Source organism: Phalangium opilio, unplaced genomic scaffold, assembly GCF_054372755.1.
Source record: "Phalangium opilio isolate 3A_F unplaced genomic scaffold, DU_Popi_V2 ptg001170l_1, whole genome shotgun sequence".
NCBI lineage: Eukaryota > Metazoa > Arthropoda > Arachnida > Opiliones > Phalangiidae > Phalangium > Phalangium opilio.
The window spans coordinates 8,628,749-8,654,455 of record NW_028324255.1 but is presented as its reverse complement, the minus strand read 5'-3'; the positions used below and the strand labels follow the sequence as shown (position 1 = coordinate 8,654,455).

Genomic DNA, 25,707 nt, shown 5'->3' with positions numbered 1-25,707 from the left:
ATAAAGAAAGCGTATCTCGTTTCGGATATTTCGTAGTAATTGTGATTTTATAAGAATTTATTCTTAAATAGGAGATTTTTTATATCAAATGAAGGAAGAAAATATATTCTTCACTCAATAACGTCAAAGTCGACACAAGTTCAAAATTTCTTTTTCGTATATTATAGCAAAAGTGTATAGAATTAAAACAAAAAGTACACTTCATAAACAATTCCCTGCCTTTGGCTGTAGACGACACGTAAACTGAGAAACAAACTTCCCTCCTCTTAACCCACTACACGAATTAAACAATCAGGGTCCTCGGGGAAGAGCTTCTCGACGTCATCGGTATGTAGTATATGGTGCTGGCGACCCCAACGTTAATTTTCGGTACTAGAGCTAGCCTCTACTACTTAATGAGCCTATTCACGGCTTGTACGCTGTGCCACGGTCGGGAAGGTAATCTTACGCAGAGGGGGGTCGTCAATATTCCGAATTAAAGGAGGGCTCCTCATATTACACGGCGCGAGCAAGTTTCAACGAAGTTTACTTTTTGTTTTAATATCAATATACGTTTTGATAATAGCTAAAAATTTATAGCCCCTTGCAATTACGGTACATTATAAAGCGTATAGAAAGTGCATGTTCTTGAAATGTTTTCAAAAAGTAATCTTTATCTGAAATGTTTTGAAACCAAGTGATCTACCTGTAAAGTGTCTTTCAATGGAGCGCCGACGCTCTGTCCCATTGGTGTTCCCCATGGGTTCCAACATGGCAAGGCTGACGATTCATTATCATCACATGATGTTGTCTTAAATACCGGCAGAGAGTCCAACGGCGGCGTTTTCAGTGAATCCGCGGTTTCTTCGGATGGATTGTTATCAGGTTCAATGACTATATTTGGCATATTACCCGCCTGTTGTTGGTCTTCACGTTCTTGCGTTTGGGCATTCTGTTCATCCACGGCTGAAATAAATTTGCATAGAAGTATAAATGTAGAGATTTATAACTTTAGCAATATTGTAATTATAAAGCACCTTTTTCGGTATGTTCAATTATTTGTCGAACTGCTTTTTTCAAGCTGTTCGCTCTTGACATTAAGGCTTCCTTTTGAATGAATGCTGTCTGAAAATTTATGTAAAGTGTTATTTATTTGACCCTATCAATTCAATTAGCAACAGTGTCTGGCAAAAATCTTCATATGTGTAATGCCGCTTTTCTGTTTGATGGGACTGAAACCCTTTTCTTTAGATTAATAAATTCACTTTTGAACAAAGCACCATGTTTAAAGAAACCAGATTTATTTTTCTAATGTAAAGGTTTCTATCAAAAACGCCTTTGAAAATATTACACTTGAGCAGCAGTTCATAAAAAAACCCTTGGGGGGGGGGGGATATGAAATCCTGGCTTGAGTAATATTTTGACATGTGGAAAAATGTTGTAACAACGTAATGCACATCAACACATATGAGACATTTTAGTGCTCAAGTTGGCCGATAGGGACGCGGGAGGAGAGGCACTCGAGAGAGCTGTAGAAGGGACTCTCGTAGCCAGGGCCGGAAATAAGAAAAAATATTTATAGGACTTGTGTCCAGTGACCCCCCCCCCCTTTGGCTTTAAAACTTATAGGACATTGTGACACTGGAGTGTGCAATTTATCATGATATCAAAACTTCGGTTAAGTTATTGGTCAAAATATCCAGACCCCTTTGTTTTTTAAAAAAAATCATGGGACATCTTCAAATTTTTTTGGACAATGTCCAGTGTCCTGTGCTTATTTCTGGTCCTGCGTCGTAGTTCACGCGGATCTAGATAGTTTGAGGTTTAATGCAGTAGACCATTTTAATAGATTTTAGCTAATAAGAATTTAATTATACTGGTATAACTTGAACACCTAGGCCTTATTATTCAACCAACATACACAAAAAAAATTATGAGACTACCTTTTTTCTTCTACTTCTTGATTGAGAAAAAGACTTTTCCGAGTCTTTCTTCTCCTCACATTCTGGCATTAATGGACCTGAATCCTGCGTTGAATCAGGTTCTTCTGGTTCTTCTACATGAGATGCCTCAGACTCTTCTTTTAATGTCTTAAGCAGCGAGTCAAGCTTCTCATTTAGAACAGCACACTATTTGTATATTCATATTTTAGATTAATATTTTTAATTATGAAACTTAGCAATGTGTCTCGCACCTTATGAGCAATTGAGTCCTCGTCGTCTGATCCTTCCTGAGCAGCTGCTACTTTTGCAATGAAATCCTTAACGGTTTCACAAAGTACCCTGGCAATAAAAAAAATATTGCAGTTATTCTACATTTTCTTGGACGTGTTTTTTGCTAAGCGTTTTCGAATCTTTGTAAAGGAGCCATGCTTACTTGGCAGATGAAATCACAACGGAATGCTGATCGGATTGAAGTATTTTAGTTAAATGGGCCACAACAGAATCTTCGTACATTGTAATAGGGTCATACTGTAAACCAGAATAACGTATTAAATTTCAGATTAAGGTAACCAATGTGAATCGTCAAAGTAAATGCCAAGAAGTACCATGAATCTGTACAAGTACAACAATGTTGTATAGATTCATAGAAATACGGAAATCTCTTAATAAGTAGGGAAACCACACCCTCTAGCAGTAAAAGCGTCGAGTATGGTTGATGGTAAAAATACCATGAGCTTATCACGGAACTCACTTACGTTGCCTATAATATTGGCAACTTCTAATCATTTTTCTACGGAACCTATACGATGTTACTAGACATGAATGCCGGTTTGGTTTGACATACCTGTGACGACGTTTTTCTTGTAACTGGCAATGTTCCTTCATATGTCATTATGCTCCATCTAATGCAATTAAAATAGTTGTCAACTAAATTTAATGCTAATTAACGAAAAATAAAATATATCTGACCTATCCAACAATTTGGAAGTCGCCCTTTCATACTTCTCCAACAATTGAGGTAGTTGCGCATCATCGTCGCACACTGATCCCCAGCCCAGAACGCGAGCGAGATCATTACCAGTGCCCAATGGAAGGACACCGATCTGACACTGTAAATATAAATTTACCAATAATGTGAAATGGGTCATCCAATTCAATTTGAATAAAATATGAATGAAGAGTTTTGTATAACTTACTTGACTATGCAAATGGTATTTGTCTATTTCTGTTAGTACCCAACTAACGCTTCCATCACCACCACACACTAAAATTCGGAATGGGTTGAAGCTTTTGAACATTCTTATGCTATAAATGGTGTATCATTTATTGATGACTTAAAATCTACCTTTGATAGCTCTAAGAAAAATTTTACTATTTTATTACCCTAGTTCAGGTCCTCCATTCATGAGATCGAAGACCTGCGCTGGGTTTAGGAGCTGTTTGAACCTTCTGAGAAACTTCACACCTTGATTGTCACCTGATTTTGAGTTAACAAAGACCAGTAATGGGGAGCATCCGACAGGCCTTATTGCTTCCCAAGACTCGTCATTTCCAATGCTGTGCAAGGCAGTTGGAGGCACTACGGATGTCCGGCATAGCCCAAGTGGACAGTGATCGGGATATTGAGATCTGCACGAGGTATGCACCTGAAAATCATTGCAAGATATTGAATTAGGCAAATGAACTTATCATTATGGTCAGTCTACGTTTTTGCCTGAAGCTATTTAACTTTCATTACACGTGGGTATAATTTCCAATTATTCCTATTTAGTTTTGAATTTGAACTTATGACAGCTGTTTCAACCGCTTTTCTTACTCCTCATAGTATGAATTTAACCTTAACGAACCACCCGTACTGTCAAAGTTCCAATACACCGATTACGGATAACGTGTAATAATTTTAGCACGCTCAAGGGCAGGGCTTTTAATCACCTTAGTACAGTCAAAGGTACAGCGGTGTACATCGATTACACTGAGTGACTGGCCCATCGACCCATACTTAGCTATACATATGCCTGTAAAACACATACTAGAACTATGCCTACTGTAACGGTGGCCTGTGCCTGCCTTTGACCATGTTTTACTTTTTACGTTTATTTCAGTACCTATACTCTAACTCCTTGCAATTTGTGAACAGACAGACTAAGTGTTTATGTTCATTGTTAAGTGCTCAATATAAAGGAGAATTTCTCATTTAAAGGTAGAAATTGGTCATCAAACCGAATTTTAAAAGAATCCACTTAAAAGACTAAAACATTTTTAATCGAAAGATCTTAAAAAATTATGAATATAGTAATTAAAACCACGTTTCCATCTACAATATTGAAGAAGATACAAGCAATTAAGATTTCCTAATGACACTACAATGTAGGCTTCTCGGCGAAGCACTTTGGACTACCCATATTGGGTGAAATCGTTAAGTATTCACCATTGCTCTGCACCAAAGACACCTCCAGTCCTGCAACCTAAGAACGCTTCCACACGTCTTGTCGCAAACGACACATTTTCCACTAACTGGTAGGTTGCCTTCTAGCCACTGATGAGGCATAATGAGATTCTGTAACGCAAAAGACCATACCATAGTACTGGGGTATATTTTAAAAATCCATCATTGCTTTCTTACTCCGCTTTCATCTTCAATGATATATTTTCCAACAGAGGAAAGCGTTGTCCATTTACAATTATTAGCCGCTTTCACCGCACATCGTTTGTGAGCCTTGAATTTGCATACTAAATAAAAATAATACAAGGAATCTCTCTTTAAAATTTCGTCACGTAATGTTAGATTATTGAACAAAATGGCGAACTACAACGTTTCTCAAATATTAGCGTCTCATCTTTGGCATGAATAAACTGAAAGATCACTTGTAAGAGCTAGACATTTAGCACTTTGCAAGGGAAAATGCAGTCACCAGAAGCCAAAGCTTCGGATGGCATAATCTACTATCTCGAGACTTTCAACAAGTTGGAGGGAGATATGAGAATATGACATGATCAAATATATGGAAGTGGAGGGTTGAAATGAGCTTGAAGAATTCACCCTAAATAACACGCTAAGAACCAAAAGAAGTTTAATCTTGGAAAATTTGGGAATAACAGATTTGTATGTGTGCAAAGTTCGAAGTCCATCGCATTGATACGCAAGTCGGTAGAAATTACTAAATTAGTTTCCACGATTTTACCTTAATAAACTATCTATTTAAGCCAAATTAAATCTATCATATTAGCAACTTAATCCGGCTGGTTTTTTTCAGCAACTAATTATTTTATAAAACGTGATTACAAAGAACTCTCGTGTTGTCGATTAAGTATAAATATGGGTTACTAAGAAAGCTTAAGTGAAAATAAATTCGAGACATGAAAATATTGTAATGAAATTATAGATACGTAGTTCCGAGTAATAAGAGATACGTAAAATATGAAATATTAGGACACTAGATCTCAACCTATTTGGGATAACCTTTCATATTACGGAGCTGTAGTTTTATGCATGTTTAAAGAAATAAGCCCTGAGCTTTTTTTTCCTTATATTTTCTCAACAAATTGTGGAAATGCCGGATTAGGTAATAAAACATTTCAGTTTTCTGGCAATAGGGTATTGGACGAATTACGATTGAGGCAGTAGAACAATCAGTGTAGCCTATCTACAAGCTCAAACCCTATAGGGATTATTGCAAAAGCCCCAGGATAAACAATCAGCGGAATGAGAGGTTACCTTCACAGGAAAGTCCGTGAGATGTCACTCCTGACAGCGCTTCCTTGCATACGTTGCAATAAGTTGGTCGGGCGTGCGAGGCCACGTACCAGTTGTGCTGGCCTGATAAAAACTCCGCGTGATCCGCACCCTTTATTCCGAAACAAAATAACGAATCGAATATATTATAAACCTCGATTAACCCAAATATCAGTTTTGACAAAGAAAGAAGAGGACTAGAACCTCGTAGAAGTCTTTGTTGCTGACACTCTTGAGAGCAGACATCCATTCTTCCATTTCTTTGCGTGTTTCCGCGCATAAGATCAATCTTCGGAATGGCGTTATAAGCTGAAAGAAAATGTTATTAAAATCAATATTGAACGTACAAACCCAAATAGGAATCGGGATGAACAAAGACTGTTTTAAGCTTTATGGAAAGTACTATATTGAGAATATGCCATTTGCAAATACAACAAACAAATATCCGCAAAATGGTATTGAGTTCTTTACCTGAAAACTATGATTGATATTTTTTGGGCTACATTCTGCTAAACTCAGATCAGTGAGATCAACCTCTTCAAAAATCACAGACTAAAAAAAAGCAAAAATATTTACTGTTAAAAAATGAAAATTAAAAATTGTACCCTTGACGTAATTTATTTTTGAGAAAATAAATGTTGTAGGTATTATCAAAAGTGTATAGATATGAAATCCCCTTTTGGTATTAATATGATAATAGAGCATGGGGCTTAAGGGGCCGTCATTCAAAGTGAAGCTATTTGTGAGAAGATATTGGCAAGTTGTATTCAATAAAAAGTAATCATGTGAGATCATATGGGATATCTAACTACATGAAGAGTTGTCTGTCGACACATTTATTTGTATTTACTTTATGCAACCATTTTTTTGTGCCATGAATTTCAGATCGCTAAGCTTTATTATTCAATCACCGGTTCCGTTCCGAAAATGTTTAAGCCATTCAAAAGAACGAATTCAGACTTTTCAGTATACTTTCGAGAAATAAAGCTTATGTCTAGTAAGAACGCCATGTTTCTGAATACAATGCCATCTTTGAAACCAGAACTTCCTTATAAATAGAAAAGGTGGAAATTTGAGTCAGAGTCTCGTCACGTGACGGTTCAGGACTGTTTAATAAGTCAGAAACTGACATTTTCTGATTTCGAGAGGTCAGGCCATTCCAACATTTATTCATTTCAATTGTCCTACTCTAAAGCCAGATCGACAACTTAACTCCGGAATCTTTTGCACAATGCCGGAATCTCAAAATGAATAACTTCATTCTTATAGCAGTTAGAAAATAGAGATTAACCGTACGCGTCTTATGAAGGCTTTTGCCATTTAACGCGGGCGGAAGGACATTTTTCGTAAATCTTGCGCTTCCTTTTCATTTTCCTGGTCTTTAATATCTTAGATGGAAGATCCCTTAGTGACCTCGTGACCTTTAAAGAAAAGCTTCCGGATTCCTATCAAGAAAAGAGAAATGAAAGGGACAAGGAGTGAAAGCGATCGAAGACTGCTAAGGGTTAGTCCAATGGTATTGAAAAAGAAGTCAACGTAAAAATTTCGCTGAAATAACAAAAATATTTCTAATCATCTAAGAAACTTCACTTCTCAGTTAGAAATATATTAAGTCTATTGATTTTTAGAATAAAAACAACGCGTATGTACATAATTCAAAATTTTTTTAAAGTACATCACATAACCATTTACTTCATATAAGAAAAGCCGAATAAAGTCAGTATTTGCATAGAAATATTCAAATAATATGCTTTTTTCATTATAAAATACACATTTACAATCGAGGAGTTGGACGTTTTGTAAAAGCGTACGGGATTTCGAAATTCAATTGGATTTCGTCGGATTTTGTTTGATTTTAAAATTCTAAAAATCCAACGGATTTCGTCGGATTTTGTTTGATTTTAAAATTCTAAAAATCCAACGGATTTCGTCAATTTTGTTATGGATTTCGCGTTTTCTTTACTGATTTTGTGATTTCGTTACTTATTTCTAATTTTTATGGGATTTTGAAATCAGCAAAAATACTATTGACTTTTTTCGGGTTTCTGATTTTGATATTGGCTTCGGACTTCTTAAGTTAGATTTCGCGCGTAGCGTACGGGATTTCGTAAATGACCAACCCTCGTTTACCATACTTTACAATCTAGTCGTTTTGGCAGAAATACGTATTTTTTTGGAATTTTTTGTTAATTCGGTTTTAGATTTATTGCTTAACTATAGTGGAGTTGATTATTCCGTACTTGGACAAGCACGTTAAACTATAAATTTATTTCGGGGGCTATTACGAGACTCGTAATTGGTATGAATTATATTAACGTTTTTTTCAGCTCAAATTCATCTAGCACTCGGAGTAAAAAAAGATTTATATGCTGGCTTTTCTGACTAAGAACAAATAATGATACAGTTTTTATTTAAGTAAAAACTTTGGAAAATCAGATTAAATAACTAAAGGATGAATTCGCACATATCACACTGACTCGGATTACTTTCAAAATGGACATGTTTATAAATAGTAATTATGTGGTGAACAAGTAATCGTCAAGAACATTGGCCAGAATTTTACTGTTAAGTAGAGCTCGGCATTTTCTATCCATTATCCACAAATTAGTGGATAACCGATTATTTATAAACAAAGTTATGGATATAATACGACTTAACACGTAAGTTCTGTGGATAATTTTCGATTATGGATAAAGATGAAATGACGTGGGTAATCGATAGGTAATGCCGAGCTCTAAGTATGGTTTATGAATTACAATTTTTCAGAATTATTTCCAAAAATACATGGATATCCTTAAATAATGCAGGTTAAAATCTTTTTGGTGTGAACTAGGCCTTTTCCGGATAAAAGGCCACTTCCTTGACCAGAATTTGGTAGTCAAAACTGAAAGTCCCTTTATGGGCGTAATATTCTTCCTTTGAATTTCCGAAAAGGATTTGAAAATATTTACGACAGTGACCGAGCATTTCCAGGAATTATTTTTCGGTTGCATGAAGGAAATAGAGTTTACTATCAGCGCCCAGAGAATTTCACAGTGGTCGAAACGCATTTCGAAGTGAATGCATTATAAATGGACGCCTAGTTCTTTATTTATTTAAATGACGTCGCAACGCGCCACGACCGGATAACGCCATAAACTTCAAACAGGGTTATTACTTGGTGTGATTATGTAACCAGACCTAGCTTTGCGATGGTATTTTCTCTGTCTGTGTGTGTGTTTGTAGGCCCCGGGTACACGAAATGAAAGCGTTGATAGAAACCGATTAAGGCAAGATCGTCTAACACCTTGGAGTTCATGTGAAAGAAATGCGAAAGGAAGTACATTAGTGCTATGGTACGAGTTTACAGCCGTTATCCGCACGCTTGTTAAGCAAATATCCTCTTTCGGCTCTTAGAAATATTGGAAAAGGTGCGACATTGGTATTGTCAAACAATTCACCCGGTAAGATTGCGGCAACCCTCAAAATTAGGATTAATTTGATGGGCGGTTGTATCGAAGCCGATTTGTTGCAAAGCTTTTATAGGAGAAATATTATCTTTATAGACTGGTTTGTTGGGTTGGCGCGGGGGGGAGGGGGATTTCGTGCACGGTATAAAGGCCGGATTGCTGTTAATTAATTATAGTTGTCTTGCGACCATGTTGCTTGTATATGCATACTTCTCTTTGAACTCGCGGTCTGTTATGGGTCAATTAGGAGAAAACTGACCTAAATCTCTTGACAAAAAGTGCAGTTCTGTTGTCAAGGCGATTACTTAGCTTCAATATGTGGTACTGAATAATATATTATTATTATTATGGACTCTTTCGAACAACAGCGTTTAAGTGGAATTTGTACATCATATACCAATTTATGGCTAGACGAAATGACATTTTTAGCTAGTTGTGGTAGAAAGTTAATATACCCCAACCATGGTCATCTCGAATGTTACCTTAGCGAATTAGAAAACATGAATACTGTACTACAATAGCACTTTAAATCTCTATGACAAAAAGTGCAGTTCTGTTGTCAAGGGGATTAGCCTACTTAGCTTCAATATGTGGTACTGAAATATATATGTTATGAACTGGTCTCTTTCGAACCGTAGCGTTAAAATACCGGAGCGACATTTGTATATCATATGGCAATTGAAAAACAAGTCACGTAAAAAACTATTCGTATTAGCTAGTTGCGAGTGGGGGTGAAGACGGCGTGTGTTTTAAAGCAAAGCGCGGGTCCAGTGGATCCCCTACAAGTTGACTTTCCTTGCGAACTCCAGCTTTGGCTTGGCAAAGGCATTAGGCATCTGTGGGCGGGATTTATAACTGCACTTATAAATCCCGCGCACTAGACTTCGGCAAGCTAAACCCGGAGTTCAGAAGGAAAGTCAACTTTTCTTTAAAACACTCGCCCTCTTCACCAACACTCGCACCTAGCTAATACGAATAGTTTTTTACGTGACTGGTTTTTCAATTGCCATATGATATACAAATGTCGCTCCGGTATTTTAACGCTACGGTTCGAAACAGACCAGTTCATAATATATATATTTCAGTACCACATATTGAAGCTAATTAGGCTAATCCCCTTGACAACAGAACTGCACTTTTTGTCCTAGAGATTCAAAGTTGGTCTAAATGGCCTACAACAGCCTGCAAGTTCAAAAGAGAAGTAAGCATGCACGTCCAACATGATAACAAGACAAAATATAATGATAATTTGATAAGCAAATCCTTAGACATTGTACAAACTTTCCAAAATGAAGTCAGCTTAAATTCTTATTTCGGTTTTTTTTATTAATATTTTCAATGCAATTGGGGGGGGTGTATAAGGGTCCTTTTCATGGATATGATTGAGTTTCAATTTGTGATGAATCATGGAAGAAGTGATGGAAGGGATAGTAGGGTCAAATCACCTCCTTCATACTCGGGGTATTTGGCACCTATAGGGTAGGATTGACGATATGTGCCGTATTCCCTCAAACTTTGTCGCCCAGAACCTTGGCTTACAGTGCGCCAGCTATTTTTTATTACCGAAATTCTTAGGTAATGTCTAATGGCACCACTTATGAACTATGGTATATAATCAATTCACTCTCACCTTGTTAGCTTTTGCATAGTACAGTTTCCTAGGTTTAAGTTTAAAATATCTTCTTTTCCATCTCTGTTAAATAAAAATATAACACTACTGTTTATTGGATTAATATATAGATAGTATCGCATTACACATTAAACAAATTTATGCGTCTAAACCTTCCGAGGCTTAACGCTTCTTTTTTTATATGTTGATTGTAAACTTTATGACCTTGAACGCACTACCGTTATATGCCAACAAAAGTTCATAAGTTATGTTACATATGTTTGTCACTGGTTACTGATAGCTAGTCATGAAGTGAAGTAGGTGAAATATCATAGATTCTCGTAAAGTGTAGCCTAGTGAGGCACGGTCAGAGGCTTAGTACAGACTAAATGGGAAGATGGACTACAATCTAGGCTTTGTCTATGAAGGGATTTCCACACTAAGCCTATGCATTGTTTACAATACATAGAGAGGTGGTGGCTAGCCCTATGCCACAGCTAACCTACAGCGCCCTATACTAACTATTACCGTTAACCTCTGCAAGTTTTGATGGAAAGGAGAAACCGGGTTAGACCGCGGAGGAAAACTCCTTTTAACAAGCGGGGAGAGAACTTGCAAACTCTACGCAGAAGGATTTGTTCCCAGGTTTTCACCCGGTGTCACAGTCCGGGATCGAACCCGGGATCCTCTTGCTGCTACGCCACCCCACTTGTCAAAGACGAGTGTAGTCAATTCTCGCGCCGTTCTTGAACTAGCTCTCAGTCTCTAGCATTACTTATGGAACATATGTTATAAACTTATGATGCCAACTTTGGCAGTGCATATCACAAAATATTTTTTCCAATTGATCATAAATTTCTTTAAGCCGTATATTTCAACAAGAACGATATTTGGGTTTGGCTAGTTTTGCAATTTAGACAGCTTGATCCAAGTGTAAATTTTAACTAGCTGAGATTTATTATCTGACATAGATTTGCAACTATGTCTGATACAAGCTACATCTCTTCAATGATTTCTAATTTAGTGAGACATATTGTCAAAATAAATTGAAATTATCCCTTTAATTTCATCAAAATGAAAATGGAAAGTCTAGTTGCTATGAAAAGAAAATCCGGAAAGAGAATATAGGAAACCAGAAAATTATCTGCTTACTTGAAATGACGTAGTTTGTTTCATCAAATACCCTTCTTTGATACATACCTGAAATTATAAATAACATTACGTATTAGGTATTTCACCTCTACTTTCAACCAAAATTTGCGACACTTTCCATGTCAATTATTTTACCCATCCTAGACAATTATTTAACTCATTTTCGCCTAAGAATATAGTTAGAAATGCTTATTTCTTCCTTTCATTGCCCAAAAAAAAACGGTTATTGGTTCTGTACTTTTCTACCTGCCTCTGCGCTGCTGTAAAACTCGCCGGTTTTTTGAGCATTTTTAGGAGTCGGTGGTAAAGGTCTCTTACGACGTTACATTTGAATAGTGGATCCAAACTCCAATGACCATAGATATGACTTCAAACAAAAAGGATTTGAAGCCCTATCTAACATCTTTAGATCCACATACTGGATGTTTCGCCTGAACCGTACATCAAGCAGACAATATTGAGGCCGCCTTTTCAAAAATACTCTGTTATACATAATCTTCTAAATTTAAGATTTAAAGATGGGAATTTCAAATGATTTTTGAAAAAAAACTTTCAAACAATACATTTCGTTTTAGTAAACACCAAGTTTACGTTTATTCAGTGCTTTTAGTTTCCGTGCCTTAAACTAAAACATTTTGCAACAAGACGACCCAAGGGCTCGTAATAGCAGCTACATCGTACCATACTTAACAGGAGTACAGAAAATTTGAGTGAATAGCCCCTCGATGCGCCACTACCAGCACCACAACCACCACAACCCCCACCACAGGCTCGCGGGACAAACTAATAGCCTCATCGTATATCTACGATGTACGATGTGGCTAATTGTAGGACACATTTTCTATATACAACGATGCCACATGAATCAAACCCGTGTTTTGGGGTGGGTCATAGTAGAGACTGGTGCAAGTTGCAAACGGAAACCCGATGTAAAATAATAATTTTTTTAAAAAAGGTTATTGATTCCTAAATACAAAGCCAACACGGTTTTATTGTAATATTTTTTTTCCCACAACTTCGTGATTTAAGTATTCAATATAAAATAAGTATTCCTCTTTCAGGTGAAAAATTAAAATCAATAATAGAGCATTTTAAGACAACGGTAATTCGCCACGAAAAATTAAAGACTTTTTCGTATTATAATTATGTTTAACTTTTTATACCAAGAAGTGATATCTAGTTTATTAGAGAGAAGGTATAAGATGCCTAAGTATTCGCGCGCCATAGTCCCAGTCCCCTTTCAAAATACAAGGGGGGACGTAAAAGGAGGCAGGGCCTTTTCGCCTCCCTTAGTCAGAAAATACTTAATTTTCGTCATCATTCGCGTTGCGCTGACGTGAGTTTTCAAGATCCAATGAGATGCTGGTTGTAATTTAGAGGCCGGGATTAGTACGTTTGGACTGGAGATAAAACTGGAAATGTGGCGAATTTATACCTTCTCTCTAATAAACTAGATATCACTTCTTGTTTATATTCGAAGCTCAATCCGAAGTCGAAAATTAATGAAAATATATGCCTGTTAATAACGGATAAATTAGATTTGTTGTTAATGAGTACTATAATGGTGATTTCTAAAGCTACAAACTCACATGCAGGCTCAATTTAGTAGAGATATTTAAATGGTTTTAAAATATAATAAAATCACTGTAAAAGATTTCCTGCATCCAATCGTTTCCAGCCACTACTTTAGATCCAGTAATTCACGCAAAGCAATTCTCTTTCTTTCTACACAATTGAGTATTTTTTAAAGTAACCCTTCGAGAGATTTTAGTTACGGCCTAATGTATAACCGGTTAATGGGATATATTATGAACGTATGCAACTATGCAACTTAAGTCATTTGAAATATATCTTTGTGCTATGGTTGAAGTAACACTTAATTGGCCCTTAGTATGAAGTAGAGTCGTACTTTTTTATCTTTTAATATTTCCGTACTAGGAGTGAAGAACGTTAGGTCAAAAAATAACCGCCAACTCTAATACTTTTAATTTGCTCCTAACTCAAATTTAACAGAAAAACTGGATACGAAAGTTAACGAAACCATTCAGAACTAACCAGCGACTCTCTTTTAAGGACGGACAGTGGATTTTGTACTTTTTCTTTGACGATGGACCTACTTTGAAGGTCCCAGAAACTCAAGGAATACAATGGGTACTGCATATTAGCCAATAAATTTCAGAATTGCATCTAAATATGAACTCAACCAAATTTAACCTTCATACTAGCTATAGTAGGTTTCCTACTGTGCACTGCATTTCAGACATTCAGAGGACCTGCATTTCAGTCAAGCCCGTGTAGGGCATATTATTATTTTGATAGTATTTTATTATGTACATGTAATCTTCGTTGACATTAAAGAGTAAGTGCCATAATTTTCGTCATCCACACACTTCAAATACGAAAAAAATCCTTGAAAAATCTAGTTTATTATTATATGTTTACTTTTGTATTTGGTTTCGTTTTATAAAATTGCAATCAAAGTTTTGTGTTTGGAAAAGGCCTAGTTAAAATTTTGTTTCACTTGTGACGTAGTAAGGAGAAATTTTCTTTCTTGATGTAGCTCACGTGACGCCTGTTAGTGTCTCAGCGCCGCGTTTAGCCTATTTGTATTCAGATTCGAGCGGCAGGAGTCTCGGGCGCTCGCGCTTGGCTTTTCCGTGAGATGCCGTGAGTGAAGTAGCAAGGAGAAAAACCCGCCAAATATCTTCTCTGCAAATTTGCTTTTGCCCCCAAATTTCAGGTTTTTGAAGTGTTTTTTCTGTATTTTCCCTCATATTTAAAAATTTATTAAGCATATTTTTGAAATCAGAAGAGTTTAAACTCTCAAAAAGTAAGGTTTGGGTTTTCTTTAGATTTGAGATAATTTTTAAATTAGTTCGCTATTCCTTTAAGCGTAATTTCATAAGGGAACATCTGTCTTTTAATATTTTTCAGAATGCTTACCCATTTTATTTGAAAATTTGGTTATTCATTTTAACAAACTAATAATAATGGATTCCACCCTTACGTGTAGTATGAGAATTAACTAACATAGTTTCGAGGAGTTATATGTGAAAAATAACCTAGGTAAATAGCGAGAAGTGAAAAACTTCAGGTTTTTAATAAAGCATTTAATAATAAGATAAAAAATGTTATGGGTAAAAATTCCTTTCACTCGAGAAACGAAAACGCGAAATCAAAATCGGGAACGAGAGCGCTTAGAAGAGAAAAAAGTTAAAATCTTATCCAATCGATAATGCATTGCACAGATTGCGAGACTAGAAAAGAGCGTTGCTAACGATTCCAGGAATGACCGCATTTTGGAATAAGCTGAAGACAAAATGAAAATTCCCAGTATAAAATACAGGACGGAAATAGTCAGATTTACCGGTGACTTACATCGTTCTGACCACCTCAATTTCAATATACCTAGGAATAAATTGGCTACACCCTAATACACCATTACCACCTTCTTATGATGTCATTTCCGCCGTCTATTCAGAATAGCGATCGACTTTTAGCTGACAAAAAAAGAAATCCATTTGCTATCTTAATTCTTATATTCTCAAGTGATAACGAATAGAAAGATTTGCTTTGTAAAATAAAGTTTAAACCTTTTTCAAAATTATTTAGGCCTATAGGCCTACACATTGTGTAATATCATAAATATATGATCTACCATTAAGTTTCTACATCTGGATAGGATCCATAGAGGACACGTTTGTCCCCTGCTGCCTATAATTCTCCTCAAGGCTCTCATCCAACCCGGTATTGAATTATATAAGACCTTACCGTCGTGAACTCTTAAGTATGAATAACGAAAACAGAACAAAAATCATCTTCTCGATTACCAGCGAGGTTTTATTTCTGTATTCCCCCCCCCAATCGTCCATACAAGCTAAAGCTCACTTAAAGACCCTAAAAAAAAATTCAGAAGTGTCCGACCACACAGATAGAGAGGTACCCCGCCCCATCCCGACGGTTTAGAGATAAAGATTAAGAGATTAAGATGGATACTTCAAGAGGATAATGGCTTATGTTAGTATTTATACCACGGTCGATAAAATGGTTTAAAATCATTTTGTGTTTTCATTTACTGTGTTTCATGCGTCTCTGTGCTTTCAATACATACTGGCGAGCTCTAGGCTACTTTTGCCTGGTACTAATTAAATGATCCAAAAAATTTGTTAGTTGCAGTAACTTAATCATAAATAAAATTAAATTAAAACCTAAGTAAATCAGTTGAGTTAAACCTCACCGAACCGAACGCTTATAATGGATTTTTTTTTAATGGAGTTTTTTAAAGTGCAGAAAGCCTTACCGTTTTCTTTTTAATCGTAATCCTAAGAAAAGAAATGAAAGTATAAACACTGCATTGAAATTTAATACATTCAAATAGGCCGAAACCAAAATTAAATATTGATTTTGTTCTTTTACATTTTCGTTTTTATTTTTTATTCCCACCGTCTTCAGTACACCATCCTCCTTACTACTAAATGCTAAAATTCATCATAACGAAAGTATTTTTATTTACGCCTTCTCTTCGACGAGATTTTACGTTTCCCGCCACGGGAAGGGGGTCGTGGACTTTGACGCGGGCAAAAGTTACCGAGTTCTCTATTTCTGCTTTTAAAATTACAAGAATCCCTGACAGAACTAAATCCAACACTCTTATTGCGTAGTTTATTTTATAAAACATAGTGTTTCTAAGGGTGGTTATCATTTGGATAAAAGTATTCACACTTTTGATGAAAAGCTGGAAACTTTCCCATAGATATAACTTCACAATTTCTTTTCCACATTGGCTTTTTGTTACTGCCGACATAATAAAGCTATGCGTTTGTTAGATTTGGAAAGTAAATTAAATCGAAAAATTTTTACACCTGACACTAAACATGTCTTTTAATAAGTACGATTAAATATATTAATAATTTTAGGAAAATGAAAACGTATCCTCGATCAATGTTATACGTTACGCTGATTAATTATGAAATTTCATTATAAAATATATTTCACTGAAGGAGATAAGGAGAAAAAACTAAGAAAAACCATTTTTTCATACAATTGAGGTTTGTATAATCATATCATTAAAACTGAAAATTTTAATATCTATACTTCAGGCATTCAATTTTCTACACTTATCTTTTACTTCTTCTCGTCTTTCTCTATAAAGACAGTTTTTTTCTTAATAAGGCAATTGCTTTAATACAACGAACAGTTCATAACACTTGGCAAACTCTTCAAAACATTGTTATCTCCTCCACTCAGCATAATTTCTATATTGGTGACATTACACCAAAGTTTGAAAGTTAGAAGTTTACGACGGTTTACGAAAAAGTTGAAAAAATAAAAATCTCTACTGCTAAAAGGACTTCATGAAATCATTAACAGCCATGCACGAGTGAATTAAAAATAAATATGCTTAATAAAGAAAGAAAAATGTTTGTTTACGCTCGAAACTAAACTATTAATCTCTTTGAATTTTCTATGATAATAAAAGTGGCGAAATGAAAACAAAAAAAAAACGAAAGGAAAGGCATCGACTGTTTTTATGTCATTCTAGATGGAACACGTCAAAGGTCTACGTAGGTAATAAAAGGCGGGTCATGGCCAACAAAAGAGTAGAATCTTCTTACGTGACGATAATAGTTGGCCAGAGAACATAATGGCAGTATCTTTAATAAGAGCAATGAAAACAATGACGAAAGGGTGTGGCTCGTCCTACTTATACAGTCTAAACCCCATCACCGAAAATAGTAAATGTTTAATTTCTCTAAATGTCCTTCTTCTCAGTTATTTTCTTTTGATTTTCGTTAGCACGTTTCACTTGTGATAAAATTAACCCGTTCTGTACAATTGAGTATTTTTCTTATGAGAACTTTGACTCTGATATCAACTCGATGTTGCAAATATACCACTGTTAAAATGTAAGAGTTTATTAAGCAAGTTATTCTCTCTTGATTTTAGTTTGCACGTTTGACTTGTGGTAAAATTAATCCGTTCTATGTCATTGAACATTTTTCTAATAAGAAATTTGACTCTGCTATCCACCATATGTTGCAAACAACATAGCACTGTAAAAAATGTAATAATTCATTAAGTATTAGTTTGACAATATTTGTTATTGGTATCTCTACACTGAGACTAGATAATACGAATCTTTTTAAAATTAATGTTGCTAATTTTTCCAGTGTTCCAACGATGAGATATTTGGGAACAAAGGACATATTAAAAATATTGGCAAGCACTCAGCATCTTCATAAAACATGGAAAGCTACTTCATTAAGTTGGATTAATGAAAGCAATACTTTAGGGGCGTACGTCGTCCCCATTTCATTATCAGAGGCTCTCCGCACAACGATAGGAACCTTCACATTTAATTATCTCAGCGAGACGCTCTTGTCCTAATATTCGGATCGTATAGAGGATTATTCCATACTCGATGTGGATAATGTCATCTCAAAGTTTCTACACACGTGCCACCACTTTTATGGAAAACTATTTCGAATCCATGCATGGCATTTACGACTGTTTTCCTTGGTTTAATAACAAATTTGACTTTTCAGATTCATTAAAATCGTATTAAAACTTCAATATTGGTTGCTAGTTATTATTAGAATCTACGATACCGAATAATCAGGATATTTTACGGTCACGGTTTCAGTATCGATTTTTGCAGCCGTAACTTAAGAAAGACTTAAACTAAAGTCCTTTAATTTTGGTTTCCCAAACACAGACATTTGGTAATATTTACAATACACAATAAGTTTGGTAAGAAAGAAAAATTTATATCGATCATCGACACCTGAAAGAGTTCATATAAATGAGCATTGATTATTAAGTCTAAAATTACTTTGAAATGGGAAAAACGTTTTACTAAATATTGAAAAATATCTGTACATTTCTATAGCATATTGGTTTTTCAATTTCCAGTAAATCGTACAGCATTAAGATTTCCAGAAAACGACGCATCTGTCGAACGCAGCTCAGTAGATGTTGGAGTACCGGCCAATGTACACTTTTTGGCAAAAGCTTTTCGAGATTGCGAAATGGTTAGTTCATTTGTTAAAACTATGGTATATGATCTAAGATCATCAAACGCGGATGGACTGGAATCATAAGCTAAAACCACCGTTCTTGTAATGGCATCGCCTGTGGTCGCAAAAAGCGGGAGAGTCCCGAAATATTTATATACTATATATATTATATAACAATAATATACAATTTGCATGACGTCATTCACATCTACTTAGCAGACAAGAAGCACCCAGTGTTTTTATTTCGGTTAAATCCGCTGATTTCGATGTACTTTAATACGGTCTATCCCGTTAAACGATCCTGTAAAACGGATAAAATGTAGAAGAACTAATAGCTTACAGAGTAATAGATATTACTATGCTGGTGGCGTCTTCCCCCTGGCATACGAGCAGTTGTAAAAGCTTATTTGACTTCATATATTTCGTACAGACAATTGATGGAGGTTTTTTTGAAACACCGCATTTAAAAAGTTTTGCTTCATTATTTCGACCCGAGCGAATACCGCCCACGTCTAGTCTTTGTATTCAAGGAAAGTTTAGCAAAGGTCATCAAGGGTAATTCCTTTACCCTTTCCTTTTGTAATTTTGGCTTTTCAAAATCGCTAAGCTCTTTATAACTTGTATGCACTGACTGAGGGGAGACCTTATTCAGGAAAAAGGAGGCCTGCAAACCATGGGTAAAGGCGTGGGTCACACAATCGTTGTTGGAAGTGCTGGTTAAAAGGTTTCTGCAAAGAGGAGAGAGAGACGGAGAGAGAATCAGTGTAGGCAGCCGTGATCCAAGCGTGGTGAGAACGGGGGTAAATCTACGGTACGCGTCGGTGCCTGAGCACAGCTTTCTCGCGCACAATTGACGTAGGGGGGTGACAGAGACAAGACTAGTAAGTCCTCCTCCCCCCGATGCGCAAAGGGTATGCGTGTTGAAACTAAACGTACCGAAAATGGTTTTACTACCCCCCCCCTATTATCCCATTTTTTAAAGGAATTTGTAAAGCGCGTTTCTATCTCCTTCTCTCTCTCCTCTTTCGTTTCTGCGTCGACCGGGGTTTCTGGTAACCGGGGTACGACAAGTAGAGATTGCATGTATTTTGCGTAACACTGGTGCTCCCCTCTATAGAAAATTTGGTCAATAAGCACCGACGGAGATGGAATTTACTGAGTTAGATGCAATGCGCTAGATTACCGCTTTAAGGTACCTTTAAAGGGACTGAAAAGATGTCAATAGACCATTGATTTTTTTTTCGAAAATTCGTTTTTGACGTCACAACCCTCCGGTGTAAGCACAATGAAAGTCTTTCCTTCTTTTCGTGTTAAGACATTTTCCTAATTTTTGTTATTCGGCTTTATCCGGCAGGTGATACAATTGAGCCAATCATAGCGCCTTTGCTATTACTACAATCGACGGTTCTAGGAAACGCAGAGCCGGTCTCGGACTCTCGGGAGTTGAGACTGGGGATACACAGGAGCGGGCAGCCTCTGCAGGAGGCTCACAACCAATCACAAGAGAGATTATCCAGATGTGAGGAACCGCTTTACAACCACGAAATAGTTCCTCTTCGACGCGCTTTACATCAGCTGCGGACGTTAATGATTGTAAAAGAGGGAGTTGCATTTTTCAAAGAAATCCACGTTCCGCCGACTACTTCACGGTCCCTTTAAGCTCTCATAGCATCGTCATAGTCCACGCGATCCCTCTCTGCCATGGAGGACATTACGTCTTAAATCCCTCCTCGTCTTAAAAGAGAGAATGAACTGAATTGTAAAATCATTTACTCTTTCATTATTACAAGCTGTTTCTGTGGCTATCTTGTACAGATTTAGGCATAATTTTAGCAGAGATCAGAGATCGGGTGAATTTATCCTAGCATTAGAAGATGAATTTGTAGAAAAACAAATATACGAATCCAGATAGTTACGATACTTTAAAGCTTAGCTCATAGAGAACATACAAATCGGATTCGGTATGGACTATGTTGTTATTCAATTCTAAAAATTAAATGTGAATAAGCTTCTATCAGAGAAAACGTATTCGCAATATCTTGACCGCGTTCGCAGAAACCAACTCCGTTATCATCGTAAGGATTAAGATGTGCGCGACGATCAGCAAGGGTTACTAGAAACGTCTAGCTTCCCAGTGGCAAGGCTTCCACCAAAGGTTCACGCAATTGCTTGTCTCCATATCGTTTATTGTGACTCAATTGACTTATATATCCTAAATTTCCAAAAAAATTAGGATAAACGTAAACAATTGCTATGTTTAAAATGATTTTAGGAATAAAATTTCTTAAAACGATTTAACTAGATTTAAGGTAAATAAATATCATTAATATCAATTATATATATTTAATTACTTAAGAAAAGCCTCTTAATTGCGTCTAGACATACAGAGGTTTATTTTGGTTTCCCAAGTTGTTTCTATTCTTTCAATAGAGGTAAAGAAGTCGCACGCGATCAATGTTATCCACAACTACAGCCTACTTTAAAGTTCTTGCTTCAAGATCATCCCCAGTGAAGTAATTCATTAGCTAATATTAATTTTGGTCGTGGTTTTGCTAGTCATAACAAACGACGAATCCAGTAGCACTTTCAAAGTTCTCTTTGCTAACCTAAACACTGGAAGCGCAAGAAATAATAAAACTTGCGTTTATTTAGTGGCCCCTACTTCATTCGCTGCTGATCTCATATACAAAGAGTCGTGGTCGCTAACCGAGACAATTTTATTTTTAAAACGAAAATATTTGCCTTTGCATTCTGCGCAGATGCTATACTTCAAAATGAAATTGCTTGTAAATTATATACCCAAATTTAAAAAACGGATCTTTTAAAAAAATAGTCATTTTTAGCCACATCGTAGTATACGATAGGCTCTTAGTTTGACCCGAGTCGTAGTAGCTGTAGTAGTAGTAGTAGTGGCCGGGGTTCTCGCTTTCGTTATTGTTAGATTTTAGCTTAAAAGGAATTCGATAATACCTTAACTCATCCATAGGGGTAACTGAGCTCGGTTAGAGATTTTATTTTAATTAAATTTTTTCTTGGTCGCACTCGGGATTCGAACCCGGGTCGCTCACGCAGCAGTAATACACTTTACCATCCCTGAAGGGTCGGGAATGAGGGATGGCTCTATTTATTTGTGGGGTCAGATACTTCTGTATTTTAGGGGTCGGATACTTCTGAATTTGTGTTTTTTGGTCTTTATCTTTCTTTTCTTTTTATTTATGTGCTAATTAAATAGATAACGATGTAGCTACTATTAAGGCCCAGCCCTTGGGCCATCTTGTTATTTTATACGAACTCAAAGAGGTTGTTCTGTTACATATGATAATCGTTTTCGTAATCTTGGAAAATATTCAAATGGTTTCACTTTACTGGTTACTTCTAATTACTATGAAAAAACTTAACGAATTGAAGTAATACTTCCGGGTCCGCTTATAGTTAAAATATTCAAATTCTTTTCAACTAGAAGTTCATAAGATATTCTCCATAAGTTTGTCACTGGTTACTGAGAGCTTGACATGAAGTGACGTAGGTAAAACAACACAGATTATCGTAAAGCGACGCCTGGTGAGGCGCTATCAAAGGCTTAGTACAGACTAAATAGGTAGATATACTGTTAAATTAACCGAGAGCCAATTCTAGCTTATAGTTCTCGAAATAGCTATCAGTAAGTCTGTAGCATTACGAAGACAAATTCTCGTAAAGCGACGCCTGGTGAGCGGCTGTCAAAGGCTTAATACAGACTAAATAGGAAGATAGACCGCAAAACCTCGTGTATTCAATTCTCGCGTCGTTCTCAAACTAGCTCTCAGTAAGTCTCTAGCATTACTAAGTATAGCTAGTGTCATACTTATGAAACCTATTTTATAAGCTAACGCCTCATCGGATGCAACCACCCCGAAATTAACGCAATACCTACCATTTCGTTCGGAGGAACCATCCGTAAATAAATTTGAATGGGGATACAATTATCAAAATTTGAAAGGCATAAAAAAAGACTACGGCAAAAATGTCCCTTTAGATTTTTGGAGATTAGGTGGGCGTTTTAGTACTGGTTCAGCAGAATGTGCTGTAAATTCAAAATTAAATTCGAACAGACTTGAATAGCAAGAGAAATTAATGAGCAAAATTATAATTAGCTACAGTCAAAAGATTCTCTGTTGTGTTTAAGTTAAGGTTGAAGTTGCAAAACGAAATCACGTTGAGAACTTGAGACAAACTATAAAGTTACAACAAGATATTCTTATAAGAAATCAGCATGAATGTAAAAAGACAGCTACAATGTCACCATTGTGTATTCTCAAAACTTAAGGATCACACTGATTATATTATTTGACGAAACAAACAGCGAGTGGTCAACAGGGGAAAGAAATACAGGTTGCATCGGTATGATGCCGAAAAATCTCAAGAGACAATGACGATAACTTTGTGATGAATATATAAGTTTAAATAAAAGAAGCCTTAGCTACGGGAAAACAGCGGCAATGCTTCAGTGATTAAACAGTGGCAGTGAAAATGACCAGCATGGGTCTGAATCAACCCACTAATTTGATAAAGAAATCCCGCAATCACAGGGGAATGCGTTCTGTTTGGTGGGGCGAGAAATTGCATTACGAAATCAAAGCGATGCGGATAATTTTGAAAGATTTACTGAGTCAAAAGATTTTTTAAGACTACTTATTGCCTTAACTGACAAATAATAAAAATCCAGACCTATTTGGGTTCCCAAGATTTATTCTATCACAGAAACACGGACTGTGGTGCACATGACGTCACGGAGAGGTATTACACTGGACGTATCTGTGTGAGTATGTCTTTCACCGCGTTCGCAGTTGGCAAATCGGAGTAAATGTGTTCGCAGAAAGCAATTTTTTGGATTCTACTCCCATCGTTAGGATTTCGAAGCACGCGGCGATCGGCTAGGACTACGAGAAACGTCTAGCATCACAATGGAGGGCTTCCACCAAAGGTTAACGCAATAGCGGGTTATCTTCTCATTTACTGTGAATGAATGGCTTATATACCCTAAATTTAACAAAATTGTGAAAAAGGAATACGCTAGAATCCAAACATTACAATAGCTATGTTTAAAATGATTTTAGAAAAAACGTTCTTAAAACGACTAAATTAGAATTAAGGTAAATTATTGACGATTAAGATAATTAATATCCAGTAAATTTATTTAATTATTTAAGAAAAACCTCTCGCATCGGAGAGGTTTATTTTGCTTTCGCAATTTGTTCTTCATATTATAAAAATAAATTATTTTTTTCCTTTGTAAAACGTTTTAATGATTTAGCAAGAAGTCGATTAAAAATTGTTAATTCTTTCGATAGTGAAGTTTAGTGAAAATGGGCGTTTATATTCAGATTATAGGATAAGAACGACGCGCTTTTGTGAAAACTTGGTCCTTACAAACCCAATGTAGAATAGATGGATTTCTTTCAAGTTTAGAATTAAAACAAATCTGCCAAAAAAAACCATTTAATAAAACCCATCACTAAGATCTTCAGTTTTGATTAATTTTAATGGTAGAATAATTTCAATTTAAAGATAGTTTAAGATATTTCAACTTCAAAAGTATTATTTGATAATATTTATTATTTTTAACGAAACATTTTTATTGAGCAGTGACTTTTGAATGACAATTTCTTAAATGGACGCAACTACTAAAGCTAAAAAAGCCAATAAAACCTTAAAAAACCAGTGGCTGGGTTTAAAAAAAAAATAAAAGCTGGGTTTTTTAACCCTGATTTCTCTGCGTATCCATGTTTACAAAAGTGATGTGGCTAAATTATAGTAATTTCAAAGCATATGAATTTAAATTTTGTGTATGTCTCAAAGTTTCAATAACGAGTAATGATTTGATACAGGAAACGTGAAGCGTCTTCCATAACTACGCTGCCTTCATCACTCCAATGAAAGCAATCAATGAGAGACGGATGCAAGACTTACTTTGATTGAAACATTAAGAGACGAAGGATGGCTGAAACTAATCGCGGAAACTCTTTTTGTACCTTTGAATATCAAACGCAGGGAAAATTTATTCGTTTCTTTTGCCACAAGGTCAAAGGATGAAGCGTAAATGAAAAAACAAAACAAACAAACATCCAATATCACATTTTTAAAGGACGGGTGAAATGGAAACTCAAGTGACTTTTATCGATTCTTCTACTAATTACAAGACCAATCTGCATAGTAAAACATGTAAGGAATAACACCGAATGATTTTTAAATTCAAATTAGTTTGAAAATTCATTAATAATTTTAAATAAGTACCTCCGTCCAATCGCTTAAAACCCTGCCCCTTTATTAGCAAAATTCTCGTGGTCATTAGTTGCAAAACGAAATCTTGTGATAATAATATTAAATAAATCGTCATCAATTAAAAGACGTTTTATAACAATTTTTAAAAATTCCCAAGGAAGTCAGAACGCAATGGCATTGTTTACAGTTAAATACAGTACGGTTATTTTATTTTGAACATGAAATTTTTCGAGGTTTTTATGCATAGAAAGAGCGACATCTAGCGGCGATTACAAAATAAAATCTGCCAGTAACAAGAAGTGGTCTAGTTTATTAGGAAGAAGGTATAGATTCGCCACATTTCCAGCTTTATCTCCAGTCCAAGCGTAGGTCCGGAGTTAATCCTAGCCTCTAAATTACAACCAGCATCTCATTGGTTCTTGAAAACTCACGTCAGCGCGACGGGAATGACGAAAATTACGTATTTTCCGACTGGAGAGAGGCGAAATAGCCCGGCCTCTTTTTACGTCCCCCCTTGTATTTTGAAAGGGGGACTGGGACTATGGCGCGCGAATACTTAGGCATC

At 36.0% G+C, this 25,707-nt stretch overlaps 1 protein-coding gene across 1 annotated transcript in view; it reads right to left on the bottom strand.

The window, feature by feature from the left end:
• The window catches only part of LOC149584723 (diacylglycerol kinase delta), a 66,215-nt gene that overhangs the window by 13,465 nt on the left and 27,043 nt on the right, over nucleotides 1–25,707 (bottom strand). The window contains exons 2-17 of the mRNA XM_089863628.1: nucleotides 11,866–11,913; nucleotides 10,735–10,797; nucleotides 6,127–6,207; nucleotides 5,860–5,964; nucleotides 5,638–5,767; nucleotides 4,546–4,652; nucleotides 4,351–4,479; nucleotides 3,306–3,568; nucleotides 3,119–3,227; nucleotides 2,892–3,031; nucleotides 2,767–2,824; nucleotides 2,356–2,450; nucleotides 2,174–2,261; nucleotides 1,923–2,108; nucleotides 1,017–1,104; nucleotides 686–945 (exon numbers count right to left, since the gene is read on the bottom strand). Coding sequence (XP_089719754.1) covers nucleotides 686–945; nucleotides 1,017–1,104; nucleotides 1,923–2,108; nucleotides 2,174–2,261; nucleotides 2,356–2,450; nucleotides 2,767–2,824; nucleotides 2,892–3,031; nucleotides 3,119–3,227; nucleotides 3,306–3,568; nucleotides 4,351–4,479; nucleotides 4,546–4,652; nucleotides 5,638–5,767; nucleotides 5,860–5,964; nucleotides 6,127–6,207; nucleotides 10,735–10,797; nucleotides 11,866–11,913 — 1,950 coding nt within the window. The remainder of the gene's footprint in view (nucleotides 1–685; nucleotides 946–1,016; nucleotides 1,105–1,922; nucleotides 2,109–2,173; nucleotides 2,262–2,355; nucleotides 2,451–2,766; nucleotides 2,825–2,891; nucleotides 3,032–3,118; nucleotides 3,228–3,305; nucleotides 3,569–4,350; nucleotides 4,480–4,545; nucleotides 4,653–5,637; nucleotides 5,768–5,859; nucleotides 5,965–6,126; nucleotides 6,208–10,734; nucleotides 10,798–11,865; nucleotides 11,914–25,707) is intronic.